We start from the raw sequence: 21489 nt of genomic DNA, 5'->3' as shown, positions 1-21489 counted from the left end.
GCTCCGCCCAGGCGCTCTCCTCTACACATCAAGCGTTGCAGCAGCAGCAGCAGCATGTGAGCGAAGCCGAGCCAAGCACGCCCTTCATTTTCACACTCTCAGGGACACACAGGCCTGTCTGCCACAGCCTCATTGGTGCTCACAGCTGTGGCTTTTGCCCTTATTTGGTTATGTCAAGGCTTTCAGCTGAAGGGAAAGTATTAGATTAGAAAACGAGGTGTTGACTCAAGGTTCACGGCGCCTCGGCTGCTTGGTGACCTCTGTTCAATGAAGGAAAAGGCAAGCAGAGGTTTCTTCACCGGGCCAGAAATGGGCTCAGTCTGGCAGGGATGAAGTGGTGATAGGGAAGTAAGGGGATGTATGTGACATGGGGGGGTGGACGTTATCAACAGAAGGCCTCACATACTCAAACTGCTGTGTGTGAGAGTGTTTCATAAGGCTGACAAAACTTCCTCTCTTTGGCAGACTAGAAAGCAGCTACAGAACCGAAAGCAGCTCGTCATATTTAAGGATTTCAATTCCTTTTGCATTCCTGCCTCACAGTGTGGAAGATGAGAACAGGACACACAGCTCGCTGCAGCTGCTCCCCGTGGAGCTACTTTTAGCTACTTTATATACAGCTAGTTAGTTTAGTGCAGCGGTTCCCAACCTAGAGTCCCCAAAGGACGCCGGATAAATGTGAGGGGTGGTGAGACGGTTAATGGGAGAAGAATAGGAAAAAACAAAGTTGTGATGCAAAGATTTCTATTCATTTTCTGGACATTTCTCTTATTTTTATTCCTTCCTTATTCCTTATTCTTATTTCAGTAGTGGATAGTTTAACCTCTTGGGCCTCGAACAGTTATTGAGTTGGAGTTTGTTCATTCATCAGCGAACACGTGGAGCATGTTTTATATAGAGTGACAACTTTATTTATATATCATGTAGAGACAAGCTGAGAAAACCAGTTGGAAGTGCTGATGAGGGGCTTTCACACACTACCTCATTTACGTCTGTGAACATATGTCTGTAATACAAACATTAACAAACTCAGTGATTGTCAGGCATGAACAGACTCAGATGTGATAAAATCATTTTACATGTTGATGGACTGTATTCAAGTTGTATTTCTTGCTTTTTCTCTGCTGTGTATAAATAGCGAAACAATATTTTTAACGACCTTAACCGGTTTCTATAATAACATTTTGAGGAACTATCACTAAGTATTTGTACATTTTATACATTTCCCTTGTATTTTGGTTTAAGCTTTAACACGTATTGTGTTTTATGAGCGAATCTGTAGTGGAGTAAATATTTCTATTTACTCCACTACTTACTGTAGGGGAGTAAAAGTACCTCAAAAGTGGACTTAAGTAAAGTTGGTGAGTAAATCTACTTTCCACTGGTGCTCTGCAGAAGCCGGTTTAGAGCAGCTCAGGCCTCTGTGGGGCTCGCAGGTCTGGGGGGGATGTAAGCCTGCGGGTGGCTCGGTGGTGTCGACACCCAGCCCAGGCGGAGCTTGAAGAGCGCAGGCAGGGAGGGGAAATGGCTGCCGGCCCAGATAAGGTCTATCACCAGAGGCAGCGTGGGCTCAGAAGGGCCCCGGCTTTAGTACCCTTTTCACGCAGGCAGTTAGGATCACTTCCCCGCTGGCACATACACAGACGCTAGTGGTCATCTGCCAGATGAAGCAGCAACACTTCAGTGGAGGCTGGTGACTCAGTGAGTTGAAGAGGGCAGGGATTAGTGAAATGCAGGGCAGGGGTCAGGAGATTGGCGGGTTAAAGGCTAAAAAAAAAGCATGGCTTTTTAAAGATGCCATGTGCTGGATATTCTCAGCAAGTCTTCATTGAGGCTGTTTTATTTGGAAGTGGAGCATCGTGAGTGACCCTCGTCTTTACTATCAATGAATAGCTGAATACAAAGAATCCTCATCCAGCAGGCTTCTGTGAGGCTTATTCAGACTCAGACATGGTTCACATTATCAGGCACAAAGCACGTTCACCCACCAGCTGACGTTACCTTCCCCATCTTTTATGAATTTTCTATCATCCATGTCACCTTTTCTCTGATGTCACGCGCAGGCAGGATTTGTTTCCCACATCCACCGCCCTCAAAGGTATGGATGTCACACTGACGCCCGCTCTTTCCTCTCAGCCATTAACCTACATGAGCTCCCAGCAGGAAAACACGCTGTGGGAATAACGTTGTAGAAGACTGAACCATGTCACATCTTTCTATACAGGCCAGCGCTGTTTCAAATCCTCAAAGGGAAACTGTGTGAGAAAGTGAAGTACTGTGCTTAAGTGCAGTTTAGCGTTACGCATTCTTTTCTTGAGTATTTCCATTTTATGCTACTTTATAGTAAATACTACACTACATTTCAGAGGAAACGATACATATCTTTACTCCACTATAGTTGAATGTGACAGCTATGGTGAGTTTTCAGATTTAGATTTGGTTTGTGACCTCTAATGTAAAACTATGTCCAGTTGACACATGTCAGATGTGTATGTTAGCTAGATGTTCCACCAAATAGTGATTTCCCCCCTGAACTCACAGGGTTTCATTTACAAAACCATTTAGTGCCCACTGAGGCTAAAAGATAGAGACATTTCACGAAACAAAGCAGAAACGGCCAAAAAATGAATCAAAATTTGTGACGCAGAACTTTCTTTTTTCTTCTTTCCTCTCTCATTAATCACCTCAGATTTGTCTGGTGACCATAATCATATAGAAATCACATATAAAGTAGTTACAACTAGCTCCACCTCAAGCAGCTTCCACAATAACTGCACTACTTAGACGCTGATGCAGCAGTTAACAATCGAATAATGTCACATCGAATACTAAATAAACCAGTTTGATACTATGATATTAGACATTTTGCTAATGATGCTTGTGTTCTTTCGTTTATTATTATATTATCGGTTTGGTACTATATGAGTATCTGTGAGTTGTCACTGTACACAGAGTACACTCTGCTCAACACTTCAGCGGTCTCTCAGTAAAACTCAAGTGCTAATAACTCCTCACTACATGTCATCAGTGTAACTTTAATCCATCCGCAGTGTATTTGGATTGCTCTTAGCATTATGAGAAACCACATGTTGCAGTTGGACGTTAACATTTACCAGGAACTGAAAGCTGCAGCCTTTCACTTTAGCAAACCAGCAGAAAGGTATGCTAATCACAGTGATGAACATGTCGCTCAACATGCAAACGAGTCTGTTCACTCACATGGAACAATTACAGCCACCGTTACAGTCACCCGCTCTAAGTGAGCATGTGAGTGTTGTGTGAGGACACTTAAAAAGCTGAACCTGTCCTTTGCTGATGTATTTGGAGTTTCACAACTGATTTCAGTTGAAATGATACTTTGATGTTTGATAAGCTCACAAAGCTCCTGCTGTGCCTCATTCTGCAGCTTCTGTCTGAGCTGGTGGGCTTTGCTTCAGTTGAACCGACACTGATCACTCCAGATGAACTCCTCTAACAGTAAATAGGCTTTGCCATTTCGCAAGGGAAGACAGATTATCGGTGAAACCATCATCTCACAAGAACTGTTTTAGTCATCAGGTGACTGATGCACTTCCTGCGTCCCTTTGCAGTAATTTTTGCACAGATGTATCCAGAGCTCAGAGCATTCACAGGCGATCTGAGGGTGAATGCTTGATACATGTGTAACACACACACACGCGTCATGAAACTGTGAATAAAATGAAGCTAGTGTGAAATATAAAGGAAATAGTTCACATTCACCTGGAGGGAACAGTACAGATGTGCTCATGGTGTGTGTTGTAATCGCTCACTACATCATTGTGGGCTTCTTACTCAACTCCACATTGCACTGTGCTGTGGACAAAACTGCATGAAGCACAACATGTGTATGTAAATGACATCATGACTCGCAGCACAGCATCACAAACTGAGATTAAGGCTGAAATGAATTTGATCTGAAGTTGATTAAGAAAAAGCCAATTAAGAAGTATTACAAGGAAATCTGGGATGAGCTAATGTTTGTATCTAACACTCAGAAATCTGAAATGTTGAGATTAATTGTTTCCCGTGTAGTCGTGTCACACTGAAGTGTGGAAAAATGATCTTAGTTGCTGTCAGCATTTAAAAAAAAAAGCGTCTGCAGAAGGCAGAATGAAGACGGAAGAAGAGAAGGAGAGCGGCTGTGACTGTTAGACCTCTTCCTGTGGTTGCGTCACGTGGTTGTGGAGGGTTCAAAAGGAGACAACTTCTTCTTCTTCTTCATCCACTCTCTGGACGGGCAGAAGACACCTGCGAGGCAGCTGGACAATCTTCACTTAAACAAGAGACAACAAATGAAGGCTGAGGTAAAGTATGATGGACGGCGATGACTACTTAATGCTACAATTATTTGTGATGACTGGTAAAAAGACTTTTTTTTCTGTCAGATAATTACGGATATGTCAGTGTTCCAACTTTTACTTCATTAATTCTGCATTTCTTCGATGTAACCTGTGGTCAAATGATCTCTCTTCAGAAATCCATTTGGAATTTTGATAAAAAAAAACAAAACACTGTAGTTAAAACTGAACAATACTTTTTGTGACTGTAATATTTTTTTATTTTTTTAAGTGTTGAATTTATTAACTGGGTCTTTGCATTCGCACCAACTTGTTTCTGATTTAACAACAGAAGTCTGCACTTATTGTTGAACTTATTTCATATGACTTTTGAATGTACCAAGTGATCTGTTGCCCAGACAGAAAAGCTTACTCATGCCTGCCAAAATGGCTTCCTCAAGATCGCACTTCCTCTGGCTAGTGGCTTACTTTTGACTTTTGCCTCAAAAACTGCAGTGAGAGACAGTTTGAGACATACAGGAGGGGTCTTTGAGATGAGTTTCGTCTCCTACAAAAAATGTTAACAGGCCTCACTTAGATTTGAGCGAGCCGCCCGAAAAACTATGCATGCAAATGTTTCACGACAAATCAGGAAGTGTGCGTTTTCTGCTCTGACAAAGGCGAGGGAGGTTTGAGCGTTGGGTGTGCGTTGAGCTGAGAGGTTTCAGTTTGGGGTAAAAGTGTATCTGGGTGGGGGTTGGTGTACGTGTGTGTGTGTGTGTGTGTGTGTGTGCAGCTGCAGACACAAGTGCAGGTGCAGAAGAAGAGAGAAGTGGGAGACGGCAGAAGGCGGAAGAGGAGCAGTGGATGTACAGTGCAGTCATCCATAAAGTAGAAAGCACTACTAAACTCCTCGCCACAGTGTAGTGTTTCCTACTTTATGGATGAGTGTACTGTTGGCTTCAGGGAGAGGACAGGCCCAGCATGGAGCCTGCACAGGAAGTCAGAAAAGAGGAAGCTGCTTTGCCTCACAAGGCCACGCATTCCCCAGAGTGTTACCCCAGTCAGTTCACATGGGTGGTGTGTGGCGGCAAGCAGAGCATGCACCTCTTTTCCTCCATTTTCTAATTCATGAAAGAGATAACTCTGTACATATGATGTATCACCTGTATGATATGCAATAAAGATGATTAAAACTTATCTGGTTGAAACTTGTGTGTCCAGGAACTCCACATGCACTCTGCTTTCTGTGAAAATATACATACTTTATTCCTGTAAAAAGATCCATATTGAAAGAAACCATCACAATTTCAAGTCAACGAGTCCTCTGTGCACTACATCTTTAGTTACTGTTCCTCCATTGACAAAGCCTGGACATGCAAAAAAAAAAAAAAAAAAAAAAAGATAATCTGAAAAACAATATTAAGAAAAGTATTTACAGATGAGCTTCCAAAAGGGTAATAAAAACATGAATATATAAAAAGGTAAATCGTTCACTGGTTTCAAACAATGAATGCAGGTCAGGAAAGAAAAAAAAAAAGAAAAGAAAAGAAAGTTTCCCGCGTTGTATGAAAATATACCACAAGTCCCGACACTGTTCATTATATACACACACCTCCTACAGCTTCCGCTCCACTGCATCAACAATCTACAACTCCAACATTGTAGACGAGTCAGCCTAGAAAAACAACGTGACAGTGAAATAAATAAGGCCGAACATGGGTATAACATTGGTACGCATGCAGTCAATAAACATCCTGTAAACAACATATTAAGACTAAACAAGGTCTTCTTGTAAGGCTAAATATGAGCAACTGAGCTAAAACACTACCTATAAGGGTCCTATTCAGTGAACAGTGGGGCCGCCTACTCACTACACAGCAGGTAGAGGATTAACTTGTGCATTAAAGGCCGTCAAATACAAGATCAGTACAAATATTCGCTGTACATTTCGGCAACGTTTGAGCATCCACCCCCCTTTAAAAAAGCATAAATAAAATAAAACATACAGTACAGCCTTAGTCTTGCCTCAATCCCGGCTATTCCTCATCTAAAGTGTCTTTGTCACCCTCCCTTTTCTTCTTGGCATCCCTACATGGAACACTGACAAAAAAAAAAAAAAAAAAACATTCATGACATTGATGAAAAAATTTGCCTCCAACTTGTGTCATCAGGTGTGAGTGAAATCAGGTCTGATCTTCAAAGCAAAGCTCCACGCTTCAACCCAGACCCACGGCCTGAGTGTCCCCATGCTGCTGGATGCTTGGTCTCTTGTAGCTATGGTAACAGGCAAAAGCACCTAAGATTTTGGCATATTCTGCAGTTTTTGACAGCCGGAGTCAACACATGGCTCAGCATTAATAAGAAACTACAAGTAAAAACCTGAGAAGTTACCCACCGTCCCTGTGTCACACAGATCAAAGATCCAATCAGAGTGAACGATCACTGCATGTGATGTAACTGAATACTAAGGCCTGCTCCACACAACGGCATCAAAGCTGATCGCAAACTATCAACAGACACCGAACACACCGTACTGCTAAAGCTGCATTATTTAGCTTGAACCGAACAGTCGTCAGCTTTACGATGCAAATGTGTGAACACAAAAAACTAATCACCACTACACTGCACGGGCTGATAGAGATGGTACGACACTGTCTGACCCAATATTCACGCACCACAAGTTCAACTCCATTCTACTCTAACATGGAGGCAAAAGAAAAGATACATAAACATCTTATTGCAGAGTCTGTCACAGTACAGCAGTGCCACGACTAAGAACGAGCAAGTGTTGCTCCTGTTCGCTGTGCTGTATGTGAAGACACCCGACATGCTGCATTCAAACCAAACTGAATCCCAAAGGATGACAGACTGTAGCTTTAGCGTCAGGCTGCTAACTGCTGGGTTGAGTAATGTGAGCAGTACTGAGGAGACTGCTCCACTCCAGCCTGGACATGAAATGAAGATAGAGTATTTCTGTGATGTCATTTTGGAGTATAAATTAGCTTAAGCTGCAACCATTTGATTCATCGATTAGTCCAGAGGTTTTCTGACTGTGAGGCGCACCTCCAACTGCTATTGGTTGGAATTTAGCTTCTCAAATGTGAGAATTTGCTGATTTTCTTACATTAAAGCAAACTGAACCTTTGGGTTTTGAACTGAAAACACAAAACATCTGATGACATCACATTGGGCTGATTAGTGCTTTCACAGCTTTTTTGTGTTTTACACAGCAAACCATTGATCAATGAATTGAAAAAAACTAATAAAAAATGATTCAATAATGAGTTCATAATAATCATGAGTTGCAGCCCCATCAGCTGACAGAGCAGTTCAGCAGATACTTGGTCATGTTTGAGCCCACTGCAGGTCCCTCCCTCACACTCACACACAGACAGAAAATACATCGTATGCAACATTTAGGCCAGTAGTGACTGTAGTCACAAACATCAAGAGTTCCCGTGTTAATGTCTGAGAAAGGCATCTGTTTTCAGTCTCACCAGCAGACTGGGCAGCTTCGCCCACACCCACACACACGCACACCCACACCCAATCACACACACACACACGCCAAAGAAGGGCAAGCCTTCACATTCTTTACATTTAACAGTATGTTCAACTTCAATAAACAGTCTGTTGACCTCAAACCGCATCATTAGCTCTGAACTACACTACACTGTCTCTGACAGCTCTATATGACTAACTTCCTGCCCCAGTGTCACTTCATGCAATGCGGTGATGATTAGGGCAAGAGTCTGATACAAATAAATAACATGTTCTGTACAAAGTACTATATAAATACTCCCAAAGACAAGAAACACATGAGGGACAAGCAGACGTATTTAAAACAGGTACATCCATTCAGGATGGATAGTGCATTGTTTATAGTCACAAAGAGGAAGAGACAGACTGCTGCCTCCAATCATTTGCTTCAAAGAACTAAAGTGGCACCAGTTCATGAACATTAAAGCTAATATTTCATTAGCTGAGTCTGGTCTGCTGTTCAATATCCTTCTGAATAACTCGGATCCATTGGGAGATAACTGTTTTATATCAAGCATTAAAGCCTTTCATGAGCTGTATTTTTGCAAATGCTTAGATAATTAGGAAGTATTTCGAGAATATATTTGTGAGTTTGCACACTTCACCATGCAGTTCTACATGCTCTTGTGATTCTGTAAGCTGGATGTTGATGTTTTAAAGCACTCTAAATTTAACAGCCGGTCTAGCAGTGCTCTAAGGCAAATGTATAATTTATAAAGCATCAGTTTTTAGATCTGATCGCCACAAACCTCGCAGACTACCAACAGTGAAGACAGAGAAAGTGCTTTGAATGTGACGCGAGTATTCAGAGTCACATGTCCAGACTCTCACTCTTTCTTGCTGGATCCCAGCTTTTTGAACAGCTTCTTGCCTTTGGAGAAAAAGCTTTTCTTCTTCTTGCCTTGTGTCGAGCAGTCTGTCTGTGTGGGGCTGTCCGCTGGAAGGGGGGCTGGAGGGGAGCTGCAGGCCTCCACTGCAGCTGGACCTGGAGCTGGACCTGGGGCAGGGTCCAGGACTGATGTGGGGCTTGCAGTGGGGCTTGCCGGTTTGGGCTGTGGGTCTGTGTGCTCTGTTGGGTCAAGAAAAGAGGGTTCTGTTTGGGGGGGCAAAGCCTCTTCTAGTATTGAGGGCCCAGGATCTTGTGGTTCTGTAGAAGACGTCCAGGTACCCTTGAAGAAGAAAGTGAGACTTTTAGAAGGAGCATGCCACATATACTGCACTCTAAATCCCAATTAAACAATATCTAAAGCCTCGTGATGCTTACAATCATCAAACCAAAGGAAAACACGAGGACAGGACACACTCAAAGGAGGTGGTGGTGGATTTGAGATCTCTATGTTTTCACCTGTGTTTTAATCAACTAAAACCAAAAAGGGGCAGGATCCTATGCAAAGGAGCTGTACAACTACAGCTAAGGTGAAGGGAGGAGGACACAGACAGGGAGTGGAAAGGTGAGGCCCGTGCTGGTCACTGAGCTGCTACAGTCTTATCTAAAAACACTTACGATCACGTCTCAAAGTGAACAGTTCGTTTCTGCTTCTGCAAAAGGCCATGCAGGAAACAGCGGGGCAAAAAAAAAAAAAAAGTGACAGCACAGAATTAAAGAAACAGAACAGAAAACAACAGCCACCCCACACTGGAAATACTTTCGAGAGATGAAAAAAATAAGTCAAATAGAACTTTTTGATGTAGGGGGTTCGTGAAAATGACTCACAAATGTGGTCGTCCGCAGCTGCACATGCAGCAGGGCACATTAGACAGACACGCTAAGCTACCTGTAATTCTTTCTTAGGTTCTGGTGCAGGCTGAGCAGGGACGAATTCTGCCGGAGCATCCTCTGGTAAGGCCTGCAGGAAGTTGGAGGGCACTAAGCCTCTGTGTCCATTCAAGTCTCCCTGGAAGAACAATACAGCATGAAGACACGAGGGCACCTTTAAACAACAGGCTCAGTCCATATTCTGCGACGACTGAAGTAACTGTTCAACAGAAAGTCAGTTTTTTAGATTACATGCTATATTATAGATAGTTTGCAATTTCTATTATTCCTACATTATTATCACATTTTTAATATGTTATGTATATTGTCTTTGTTATTCATTGTAATACCTGTAGTATAATTCAATGTAGATATTGTACACAGCTGTATGGCCATCTCTCTAATTTCCTTCATTTCCATTTTATCTCAATTTATTTCATTCAAATAGTTGTGTGTGATGTAACTTCCCCCCAGGGATCAATAAAGTCTTAACTTCTTTGATCTTATCTCATGTATATTTCTTTTCTGGAAAAACTTGCACACAGGAAATTATGTATTGTATGTTTTCAGCAGTGGTTTTGAGAATAAGTACAGGAAGAAGTGCACAGTGAGCATGAGCCGCAGCACACACAGTGCAAAAATAACTGCTTTTCACTAATAAGTGACCAGACAACTCCAAATTCTAGAGTCGCAATGACACTTACGTAGAAGAAGCCGTCTTCGTCCATGTCACCAAACACATGTATGATGTCTCCTGCACTGAAGGTCAGCTCAGCCTGAACATTAAGAAATGAGGCAGATAATGAGCAATGAGCTACTCCTACGCCTTATCTCCAAAAAAACATCTTATGTGTGTGTAAGTCTGACCTCTATGTCAGTGTTCGGGGAGCTCTCTCGTGGATCATAGTCAAAGATGGCGACCATCCTGCGCGCTCCTGGAGCCGGGTTACCCACAGCTGCGGTGGCGGCAGTCTGGCTGGGATCTGTCAGTCACACAGAGAGGGGCAAACAGTACAGTCTGACATCCTGATAATCAGAGGGGTGACACACGTCTCTGCAATTCCAATCAGCTCATCAGCATGCAGCTCATCGTGTCTCACTCACTCAGCGTCATGCTAAGCTGAGGAAAAGTCGTGTCTCTGCAGTAAAACACGTGAAATAAAAGTGAAAACAACAGAAGATTAGCAGCGAGAGTTAGCATTTTTACATCCACGAGACAGGTCGAGGCAGCTTGAGCCGTGCCGCTGTTTTTAACCATCAGTGACAGCAAGCATTCACCACGAGATGAAGACTGTGCAGAAGTCAATACTGTTAGTAAAAATGATTTATTTGATGATGAAATGATGCCACTTTAACTGTGAAATGAAAAGAGGAGTTAGGAAACGGGACTGCTTGACCTTTAGAGCTGGGGGTTAATGAAGAACTTAAGAACATAGGACATCAGATTTGGTACTTTAATGTATGCTACTCTCAGAAATACCATTCTACTGTTTTTTATTATTTTTAACCCAACAAACATGCACTTTTGTTAAATTCTTCAGTTTCCCCCGAATAATCATACAATCCCTCATGAGAATGAATGAAGGAGAGCCCTGGTGTTACCAGAGTACAGAATGTTTACAACCATTTAAAAAGAGGTCACAAAACGTCACGTCAACACATGCTGTCCTCCAGCGGACACTGAAACACGTGTCTGATCATGCAGGTGCAAACAGAGAGCAGAGGGTCAAAGCTCTAACTACAAACCTGGACTGGAGGAGACTACGCTCTCCTCCCAGAGGGCTGCAGACTCCACTGGAAGAGATGAGTTGAAGGAAAAGAGCATAAGCACAACCGCAGAATGACAGGAGAAAAGGCCTGAAGCTACAGTACGCCTCAGTCATCACACTGGAGTTCACAAAGTCACAGATGGAGATCAGAGGTGATGGATGCCAACAAGCGAACTTTAGCTGATCATGTAATGTATTTGTGACATGGGAGCAGAATACTGGCAAAAGGAATCAACCAAGAAGCGACATACTGCCACATTCTGCTGCTCTGTCTGCACTGAATTACATGAGTATCCAATGACAGCTCACAGGACTGCACTCATGTATGTGCCTTTTCACATTTGTGTAATCTAAAGCCTAAAAAAGTGAACCTGTGGAAAGATGAAGTTACTCTGTGGAGCCTATAAGCACTAAGAAAGACTTCATTTAATTAAAAAAGGTCTTAATTATACAATATGACATTACTGTAGAGGAGGTCTACAGTATGCATAGTAGTAATATGTTATCACAACGCTGGGAAGCTGTCTGATTTCATGACCGCAGTAGCTGACCTAAAAATCCCTCCCGGTCGAGTGGGAAGCAGCAAACGCTCAAGTGAAAGAGAGAGAAAGAGAAGCAAACCAGAGAAGAGAACAGAGGAGAGGGGTGGGGGGCCGCATTCTGCAGCGAGACACACCTTTCTTGGATCGTCTCGGTTTCGGCGGTGGAACAGGGCGACGTGGAAGCTGTGCGTGTGTGCGAGTGCCTTTATGGAGTTTAAGAAAGGAAAACCAAAAAAAAAAAAAAAAAAAAAAGAAACCAAAAAGAAAACACAGAAGTGCAAATTTTGAGAGAAGCAGACCAGACAAAAGTAGACAATGAAAAGCCAGTGGAGAGCAATTTAAAAATGACAACCAGTGAGCAGCAGGCACAGCAGTGAGAACAAGTGGAAGTGAAAGGTTAAACCATCTGAGTACCGCTGTGGGCGGAAAGCAGGAAACTGAAGCAAAGTGTCCGCCTGACTTTTGCGGGGTGTCTCACTACCACTCACCACAGGCGAACACTCTGACTTGAGTTTATCTTTTAGACACCTGCATGAAAACAGTCACTGACTGAGAATAGATGGTTATGACTTCCTTAATAGCAACACAGTGAACAGCCTCAAGGAACGTTTTGGGTTCATTTTGAATTAGTTTGTCCGATATGTGGTCTGATGAGAGCTTTCTATGTGCCTCCTGTTGGGCTAAATGGTCAACAGGCCAGAGAGAGTGCTTCCTCCTGCTCTTTTTATCTGGAAAACAGCTTTCATTTTTTTTGCAGACATGGATTTGCCAGTGTCTCTTTACATAGCTGGTCAATGTGAACACTTGGAAAGTGGATGTTTTATTCGGCCACACCTGTGCTGCTATTTTCACTTACCACTTAAACATGAACAGCGATGACATCATGAGTAAAACGCTACAGTTTACACCTACGGCAAAGGATGTCCAAATGTAAAGATTTTAACAGAACATTTAGTAGCACACAACATAGTTTGAATTTACACAGAACGCACGTCACTCGTTCTGAAATCTGCCAACAGGCACGTCTTTAGGTAGCTGCTAGATCTGACTGACAGTGTCACCTACCTATCTTCTCCATGGAGGCCGCTGTGGACAAGAAGCCCTGCTGCAGTAGCTGCTGCCGGGTCTCCTCATCCTCCACCTGGATCTCAGACACCATGTTACATGGCACAAAGCCCAGACGACCTCCAGACTCTCCTCGGTAGAACCCGTCTGGGTCTTTATCTCCGTGAACCTGGGAAGAGGAGCACATTTAATGTTTTTCTCCAACAGCGTGCTTATTTAACCCTGTGCATGCTGTAGCATTTCTGTCAATGTGAGCTTATCAGGGATGCTTTGAACAAAAAACATGCATGCTTGTCAAGGTGTCAAGTAGAGTCTGAGCCGTGTGGGGACGTACTCTGATGATCTGTCCTTCAGAGAAGGGCAGCTCTTCCTCAGCAGCATCAGGATTGGGTGACATGGTGGCAGGATCGTAAGGGAAGAGGGCCACAAAGATGCGTATGTCACTGTCTCCTTTCATCTTTGGTGAATCAACAACCCCTGTAGATGAACACACACACGCACGCACACACACACACACACACACACACACACACACACACACACACACACACACACACACACAGTCACAATACTTAATTTGCTACCCAGGAGCATTTGGCACAGGACTGACATCATTAAATGTGTTCTCAGCCGGCTGATTCACATGCATTGCTCCTTTTGTGTTATGACTTCATCCTAATCAGTTACCTATTGAAGGTATTTTCTATGGGTTCAAGAAGCTTGACTTCTTTCTTAAAACAAATAAGAATATATAATTATGTATTATTATTTATACATTATTTTATGTAAGCTTTTGATTTCATGCAATTCATTTTTCTCCTTCTCTTCTGTGGTTTGGTAAACTCTGTCTTTCTAAAACTCACTATTACACTGCACATACTTTGCACACAAGCCATGCATAGCTTGCAATGAGTTCTGCAAATAGTACAGCCAGTCCTCCCCTCCCCCACCGCCCACCAACTGCAGTGCTGCTATGAGCGGTGTTCGGCGAGCACAAGCATGTCCTTAAAAGAGGTAATCAAGCTAAACCACTGATCCTAAGCTGTGTGAGCCGTTTGACAAACGTGCACTCGTTCATGACCTGCAGCAAGCAAGCAACAGGGGAAACAGTGTTTGACCCACTCTCTCATCTAAAATCTGAGGACATTTACCGAACACACACACACACACACACACACAAAAAAAAAATACTAATATTATCAAAGGTGCAGCATCACAGATCATGCAAAGCAGCCTTTAAATATGGCTCACAGCACTGTCTACAGCAGAGCAGCCATGAGGTATGACCCAGTGTGGTTAAAAGCATTACAACTGGAGCATTTGACAGCGTGCGACAAATTTGAAGAGCTGTAGTGAGTCTTTAAGCTGCACCGAAGAGACATGTTCTCTATCTCATTAGAGAGAATCAGCCCATCTGTGGCAAGAGTCACGGGCAGACGACTTGCACACTTTCACATCCTCACTAATGTTTGAGTCAATAGGACAGAGCTTCTCACTGCTCCCTTCCTCTATCTGTGTGCACGTGTGCACTTATGCATTTGGGTGTGTAGTCAACTGTGCACCCATACATGTAGCACAGGTTTACTGAATGAGTGTACAGCCTGTGTCATCCCATCAGTGACTGAGAAGAAGAGAGTTAGAGAAGATGTGGAGGGAGGGAGAGGAAGAGAGGGGCTCAACGTCCACACTGCAGGACGTTTCTTTGCTGGCTAATCGAGGTTACTATTTTAATGTCTGTCACTTCCTCCTGTCATGACAAGCCACTTTGAGTTAAGCCGGTTCTCAGCTTAGCAGGCTCTCTCCCTCTTCTTCATTGCTGCTACAGCACCTTCCTACACAAGGTGATAATCTGACTACCATCATGTGTGAGAGCGGAAGACTTGGCAACAGAAAGTACAGGTGTGACAGCGTCTCATCATACATTTCCACTGCACGTTTTAGTTAGGAGAGGGAAAGAAATCAAGAGAGAGAGGAAACAGGATGAAGAAAAGGAAAGACGCTCTGACCTTTGAGTTGCCTGGCCTGCAAGCATGCTGGTTTAGAAGAGAGCTCTGCTTGGACTCCCCATGATGGACCTGCCTCAGCTGGAGGGATTTGGCAGGGCTCCTGTTCAACAAACAGAAAAAGAAATGAGACAATAAGTATATAATAAAAACATCTAACACAGAAACACAGTTAGCATAACTGTGACTGTGCTTCAGCTGGACAAGGCAGTACTGACTAGTTAAAGACAAGAGCTGAGTGGTTTCCAGGGTGCTGGAGTACTTGTTAGTGCAGAGAGACAGAGGGAGAACAGATTCAGCCACACTTTGACTGACACGAATTCTGGTACAGATTAGAAGTCTGAAGCCACTTGGTGATGATTAACTGGTTTAAACTCAACTAGCATGCCATTCCTAAATAACGTACTGTGACTTTCTTGCTTTTATCGGAGTAAAACATGCCACAGAACATGTTCCCTGACCTCCCTCTGCCCACTGCAGGGATGATGATGGAAAACGAGGTTGTCTACTGAGTGATGGAGTTAAGTGATATCCATGATAGGACTCAGGGTTACATCCATACTGCTACGGGAACCAGGAGGGGGCTGGGACAACACAACCATTTACCAGTGGATCAGCCTTCAGGCCTCGGCGGTGAGGAGGTCTGCAGTGCTCCATTTGAGCCCCCTCTACCCACCACTCAGAGCTCATCTGCTCCACAACCACCTCCCCGGGACTGTACTCCACAGGCTCCTCGTTGTCATCTGTACCGTACTCCACGTCAATCTCCATCCCGCGACTGACAGGTGACCTCAGAGTCCGTACTGTTTTGCTGACTGGGTAGGGTCTTGGCGGGGTAAGACCATAGCCGGGGTTGGCTGCCGCGGCGACAGCCATCTGACTCCTGAGCATGGCCTCCCTCCTAAGGCGGTCCCCTAGCCCTCTGAGCAGTCCTCTTTCTTTGCTGTTGAGGGTCAGCTGGGCAGGGTAGCGGGCCCGCCTGCTGGTGGGACCCTCATATAAACTCATGTCTTCTTCTTCAGGGTAAGTGATGGTGTCAACTGTGTCCGCGTAGTGCACCCTGTGCTGCGTCTTAGGCTTGACCTGCAAGGGTCCATGCCTGAGTAAAGGCTCTTTGGTTAGGGATCTGGGATCCCTGTTGAAGTGGTGATGATGGGGGGTAGTGTGGGGGTGTGGGTTGGGGTGATGCGGGTGATGCTGGGGGGCGTGGCGGAGGTGTTCTGAGTCTCTGGAGTGAATGTGGCTGGGCCTGGGCTGAGGCCGACTGCGGTGGGTTAAATGCTCTTCTTGACTGCTATCTTCCTCTTCTGTCACCTCAGGAATACTGAACAGCTGCTTGTTGTGGCAGATCTGAGGTGGCAACTTAAGGATCCTCTCAAGAACCTCCTCATCACTGTCTGGAGTCTCCAGCTTGCATGACTACAAGGGCCACAGGTCAAAGCAAGCAGGAAACAGTGGGTGATGACGGGATATCATATTGTTCAATGAAAATAAGGGAAGTGCACATAAAACACAGGACAACCCAGTGATGCAAAGGAAAGAGAAAAGAAAGAGGAAGAAAAAACAAAAAGAATCAATCATGCAAGATCCAAAATCGACAGAAGAAACAAGGCCAATAAATGAGAACGTAACTATGCAAGACAAACTGAAAGCAGCATATATATGAATAAATTTTGGCTGTGCAAATCTGTCGTGCACGCGTTCCTTTACCCTGTTAGCTCCAATGGTGTAGCCCCTGGCCTGTGTTTCTCCGAGATGGTCCGAGTAAAGGTCTTCCTCCTCCTCCTCCAGGATGTCAGACAGATCTGAACGGCTGTTGTCTGCGTGGTAGTCACTGTGAGGCTCAACGAGTCCTCTGCCGTAACTCTGCAAAGACATGTTGACATTCTGAAACAAACGAACCATTTACATTTTAAATCCTTTTTAGTCATTCCATTGGATATTGAATAAAAGAAATCCATTTGCATATTAAACAAGACCATGTTCGGGGGGGCTGACCTGCTGTGTCCTACAGTATGCTGGCTCTTGGTCCTGTCTCAAAAACTCCTCGATGGACACCAAGCGAGTATTCTCTCTCTCGTCCTCTACCTCTGACTCCAGCGGTGAAGTGCAGGGGGGTCGGAGGAGGTTAGTGTCCTGAGGGTTAAGGAGGTCTGTGATCGGGGCTTTGGGTGGGGTAGGGATGCGCTCAGGTGTCCCGAGCTTGGCACTGGGGTCCTCAATGAACTCTGTGATAGATGGGAAAGGACGTATCGTTCCAGGGCTGTCGGTGTCTCTGCGCTGCTCCAACACTGCTGCTGCTGCCGCTACTGGTAACTGCGCAGGTGCTGGTGCTGCTACTGGGGATGGTTGAGGTGTTGAGTTTTTGGGGGAGGTCACATTAACCTGAAGAAGAGAAAGATGGTCAATTCAACACTAATAAATTAGCTTTATTATTCTAGAACAGTTTCGAAGTTTGACAATGTGGGTTCCCCATGTTGCCATAGAGTCAGCTGGTTAGCTGTGGGCTGTAACTTAAGGCCTGTTGTTTTTGCCTTTATCTGTTCAGAATATATTGGTACCATTAAAAGTACGCTGAATTAGCTATTAGCAGCACTGTACCCTTGTATGGGCAGACAACTATCACTGGGTTATTCTGATACTGAAGAACACTTCACTCAGGCAATTTATGAAGTATTTTCTATGATTTCTGAGCAGATTCATGGAAGTTTATTTGAAATGGACAATATCCATGATATCTATGGAAAGCAAACGTCACATTGAATCTAAAAATTTGATTGGACTGAGTTATGACTCGGAAAAGGACTCGAAAAAAAAGGATTTGAATGAAAACTGCTGCAATCACGAAGGGTTCTGAGGTACCTTAATTGCCTCCATTATGTGTTGATAAGATGGTCAAACTGCCATAAATAACCAATAACCAACACCAGCATGCGCCTGTCACTTTCACCTCATTAGGGAGCCTTTGTCTTAAGTCTCTCCCTCCACCCCCACCTTCAACATTCCAATAACTCTTGGAGAAGCACATCTCACAGTTTGAAAACCTCTAATCCAGAAAAACACACATGTCCCAGCCTCTTTTATGTAGAAGGATGACAGATTGAGGATTACCACTGGAGTAATGGTGGAGGCTACTGGTAATGTGGCCTCACACACAGCCAAGGCAGCAGCAGAAGTGGGGTTGGCCCAGGCCTTCACATATGAGGCAGATGAGAGAAGATCTTCTGAGTGGAGAGCATGAGGGGGGTTGGCAACAGCCTCCACTGTGAGGCCAGTGATGTGTGTTTCTGATGGCAAAGAGCTGGGCAGCATGGAGGCTTTGGCAGCAGAGTTCCCGTAGGACGGCGGTGAGGGCAGGTTGCTGGAACCTGCAGGGATGCAGGGAAGGGGTGGCACAACTGGGGTGGTGATAGCTGGACCTGCCATGATGGCAGCCAGCTTGGAGGGCACATTGACTGGAAAAGAGTCACAGGACTCCCCATGGGCGGACATAGTGCGGACAGTGAGCTCCTGAGCTGCCTGCAGGGACTGGATCTGAGAGGGGCCCAGCAGGGCACTGCCGGCTGTTGGAGAAGACACCTCCAGCACCTTGGATACGAGAGCGATAGGTATGCTTTTAAAATTTGAAACATCATTGACATGAAGCTGTGCACCAGCTTACAAAAATCAACTGACAGACATATATACATATACATACACAGTGAATTTAAACTGCAACCCACTATTTGTTTGAAAAGAATGTTCTTAGTTCCACAGAAAGTGCCTTTAGAAAAGTTCTTGCCTTTTTCTTGTCAGCATATATAGTGTATCCAGTGACACGGACTCCATTGGAGGTCCCAGCAGCATCTATAGTGACTGGCAACCAGCTGATGAGGGCAATCCCCGGGGAGGGACCGTGCTCCAGCTGTACATCCAGAGGAGCATCAGGGGGACCTGCAGGGAGTGAAAGCACCGTACCACAGTGAGTGGCAAGCACAACACAGAGAAATATTTTTACATTAATGTAGGATCACTCATATGTTCACTCATATTGAAAATAAAATAGTGCTTTGGGAAAACAAATGATTATCACAATGAGAACATGATTCTACCACGAAAAAATGCTAATACTACTAAAAAAAAATGTAGAAACCATATACCTGCGTTCCCAGGCTGTGGGCATGAAACTTAAGCAAATTTGAATGATCATTTAGAGAAAATCAACTCAATTCTAATATGACACTCCTCACAAATATGCATCTTACAGGCCTGAGGTTTTTCAAGAAAAATAAGGGATTATTTACTGGGAGGAGTAGAATGGCAATATGGTACAAGAAACTGATAACAAATGATGCTGATGGATTAAAAACTTCACACAACAACACTGAAAACCTCACACTGAGCTTCTGTGTTTGCATGGAATTTCAATTCTTTGAGCCTTCTCTTTCGCTCTTGCACAACGCTTTGTAGGCGGGTGAGAAAAATATCAAATGACAGGGCAAAGTTCACTTCAAGACCAAGGCAACACCAACTTGCCACAATAACAGAAGCCTACTTCTCTCTGAATCATGTAGTCAGAAGGAATACTAGATGAGTAGGTGTGGTAGAGGATGGCCTCTGTCATGACCAGTCAAGTCACCAGTTTTCCTTCCTTTTGAAGCAATGCTTTCTGTGCCAAGGTACTTTGGCTATTTAACAAAGGAGAGGCAAGTCAGAGCAGTGCACAAAAGCAGCTCTCATGACTAAACTGATGTCCTTGCGTGGGAGGCACAGAATCACCACAACTGAATATAGGACATCTTAATTTGGACTGCGGTATATAAGACATCGGGTTGACATGTAGCTCTGCTAACTGTGTTCTTCATCATGAAGAACCGCTTTTGGTGATGCGAGAGGTTGCCTTCAATACTAGCAGTGCTACTGTCTATAAAACGTCAATCACCGACACCAAAGCTACATGTGCAAATGGTTAGATTTAAAAATCTTTCAAGGATATCGCTTATCATGTTATCAGTGCAAAGATGTGGAGAGCTTCTGAACAGTATCTTGGATAACTTAAAGGTTTGATATGACTGAGTTGTGAAAGGGGAAAAATTAGTCTTTGACTCATAGACTCTGTGTACGTGTTAGCATGGAACCTTTAGAGGGCATCTTGTGTGATAAAATGCTTAATCCTGACCTGCCATCAGTGTGGTGAAGGTGATTGTAGCGCTTCTGTGTTCCCGGCGCTCCACAGGTAACTCCCATGGCGTGCGGTGCGGCCGTGCCTCCACTTTGACTGTGTACTGCAGGCTGGGCAAGAGGTTATTGAGGCACAGCGAGTAGCAGCCAGCCTTCACCAGCTCACACTCCTCATCATTCAAGGACACAATGTGCACATAGTTACTGTTGCTGGGCAGCCAGGTCAGGTTGGCAGATGTGGCGGTGATCCTCTCCACGCGCAGCTGCGTGGGCGCCACACAAACGTCCCGACCGACCAGCAAGCTGCAGCGCAGCTGGTCTGAGAGGCCCTTCTCTGTCAGGCTTTGCACTGACACACGGTAGGCCTTGAGGTTTATGTCTAGCCGCTCCAGCACCGCTTTGGTCTGGGAACCGAAGGGCACATTGAGCCGCAGCTCCTGGTCCACATACACATTATAGCTCCACACATTGCCCCACCCAGCCGGCACCAACGGAGGGTCCCAGCCGATGATGATGCTCTTGGCAAGCTGCTTGATGAGGGTGAGCTTACGTGGGTAAGGCACAATGTCCACTCCCACCTCCTCCAAATCCAAGTCCAGGCCGTTGGTGAGGGGGGCTGGGACAGCCAAGGCCGATGCTGAATCTGAGGGGGCTGAGGCAGGGCCAGAGGCAGCAGAGGCCTCTGTCCTTTCTGAGGCGCTGACGCCCACGTGGAGGTGATGCTGGTGGCTGGCACTGTGCAGGCTGCTCTCTAGCAGGGAGTTATGGGACATGTCCACCGTCTCTGGATGGTGAGTGGTCATGACATCATCGTCCGATACATGTTCCACAAAGTTAGAGGGGACCAGCCCTCTCCGTCCATCCATCAGCTCACCTGTAAGGACCCACAGTAAAACACTGAGTCCCATATAAAGACGGAAATGTGAAACTGTAGATGACAATTTATACGCCAGACGTACCTTCATAGAAGCCATCATCATCCATGTCTCCATACACATAGATGTATTCCCCAGCAGTGAGTGGAAGCTCCACTTCAGGGTTGTCATTGGGGCCATCATATGGATTATAGCTGTGGAAAATTAAATCATATTTATCACATATTAAGAAACTGTCAACATAATGAGTCAACTCTTTCCTTAATGTAATACTTACCTGTATCTTGCAATGAAAACCTGAAGCTTTGCTGCTCCTCTGCTGGCTGTGTAAGGTGCCGGGGCTGCGTCAATGTCCAGCTCCTCCACTTCACTGGCAGTGTCCACCTGAGGACACCATGAACACACGGTGAATTGCCTGGAACATGTACTAAACGAACTAAACAGGAATATAAAAAAAAGAAGCTTTTATTCATCCAAC

The 21489-nt window shown here is 44.6% G+C and overlaps 1 protein-coding gene across 9 annotated transcripts in view; it reads right to left on the bottom strand.

The window, feature by feature from the left end:
• Positions 1 to 3820: 3820 nt before the first annotated feature.
• tspoap1 (TSPO associated protein 1) overlaps positions 3821 to 21489 on the bottom strand; it is a 61874-nt gene continuing 44205 nt past the window's right edge. For 3 of the 9 annotated variants that reach the window (XM_076749932.1, XM_076749934.1, XM_076749933.1), the window contains 17 exons: positions 21289 to 21395; positions 21096 to 21205; positions 20135 to 21010; positions 18758 to 18909; positions 18088 to 18564; positions 16975 to 17361; positions 16687 to 16842; positions 15583 to 16395; positions 14980 to 15079; positions 13308 to 13450; positions 12974 to 13142; positions 12043 to 12111; positions 11344 to 11391; positions 10465 to 10580; positions 10302 to 10373; positions 9617 to 9736; positions 3821 to 9010 (listed from right to left, as the gene is read on the bottom strand). In XM_076749932.1, the coding sequence (XP_076606047.1) occupies positions 8669 to 9010; positions 9617 to 9736; positions 10302 to 10373; positions 10465 to 10580; positions 11344 to 11391; positions 12043 to 12111; positions 12974 to 13142; positions 13308 to 13450; positions 14980 to 15079; positions 15583 to 16395; positions 16687 to 16842; positions 16975 to 17361; positions 18088 to 18564; positions 18758 to 18909; positions 20135 to 21010; positions 21096 to 21205; positions 21289 to 21395 (4257 nt within the window). In that variant the 3' untranslated portion in view covers positions 3821 to 8668. The remainder of the gene's footprint in view (positions 9011 to 9616; positions 9737 to 10301; positions 10374 to 10464; positions 10581 to 11343; positions 11392 to 12042; positions 12112 to 12973; positions 13143 to 13307; positions 13451 to 14979; positions 15080 to 15582; positions 16396 to 16686; positions 16843 to 16974; positions 17362 to 18087; positions 18565 to 18757; positions 18910 to 20134; positions 21011 to 21095; positions 21206 to 21288; positions 21396 to 21489) is intronic. The other 6 variants (XM_076749941.1, XM_076749939.1, XM_076749936.1 and 3 more) reach the window with 5 other exon arrangements.

Source organism: Chaetodon auriga, chromosome 15 (genome assembly GCF_051107435.1).
Source record: "Chaetodon auriga isolate fChaAug3 chromosome 15, fChaAug3.hap1, whole genome shotgun sequence".
Lineage (NCBI taxonomy): Eukaryota > Metazoa > Chordata > Actinopteri > Chaetodontiformes > Chaetodontidae > Chaetodon > Chaetodon auriga.
Note: the sequence above shows the minus strand (reverse complement) of the source record. Positions and strands in the feature narration are given on the sequence as shown.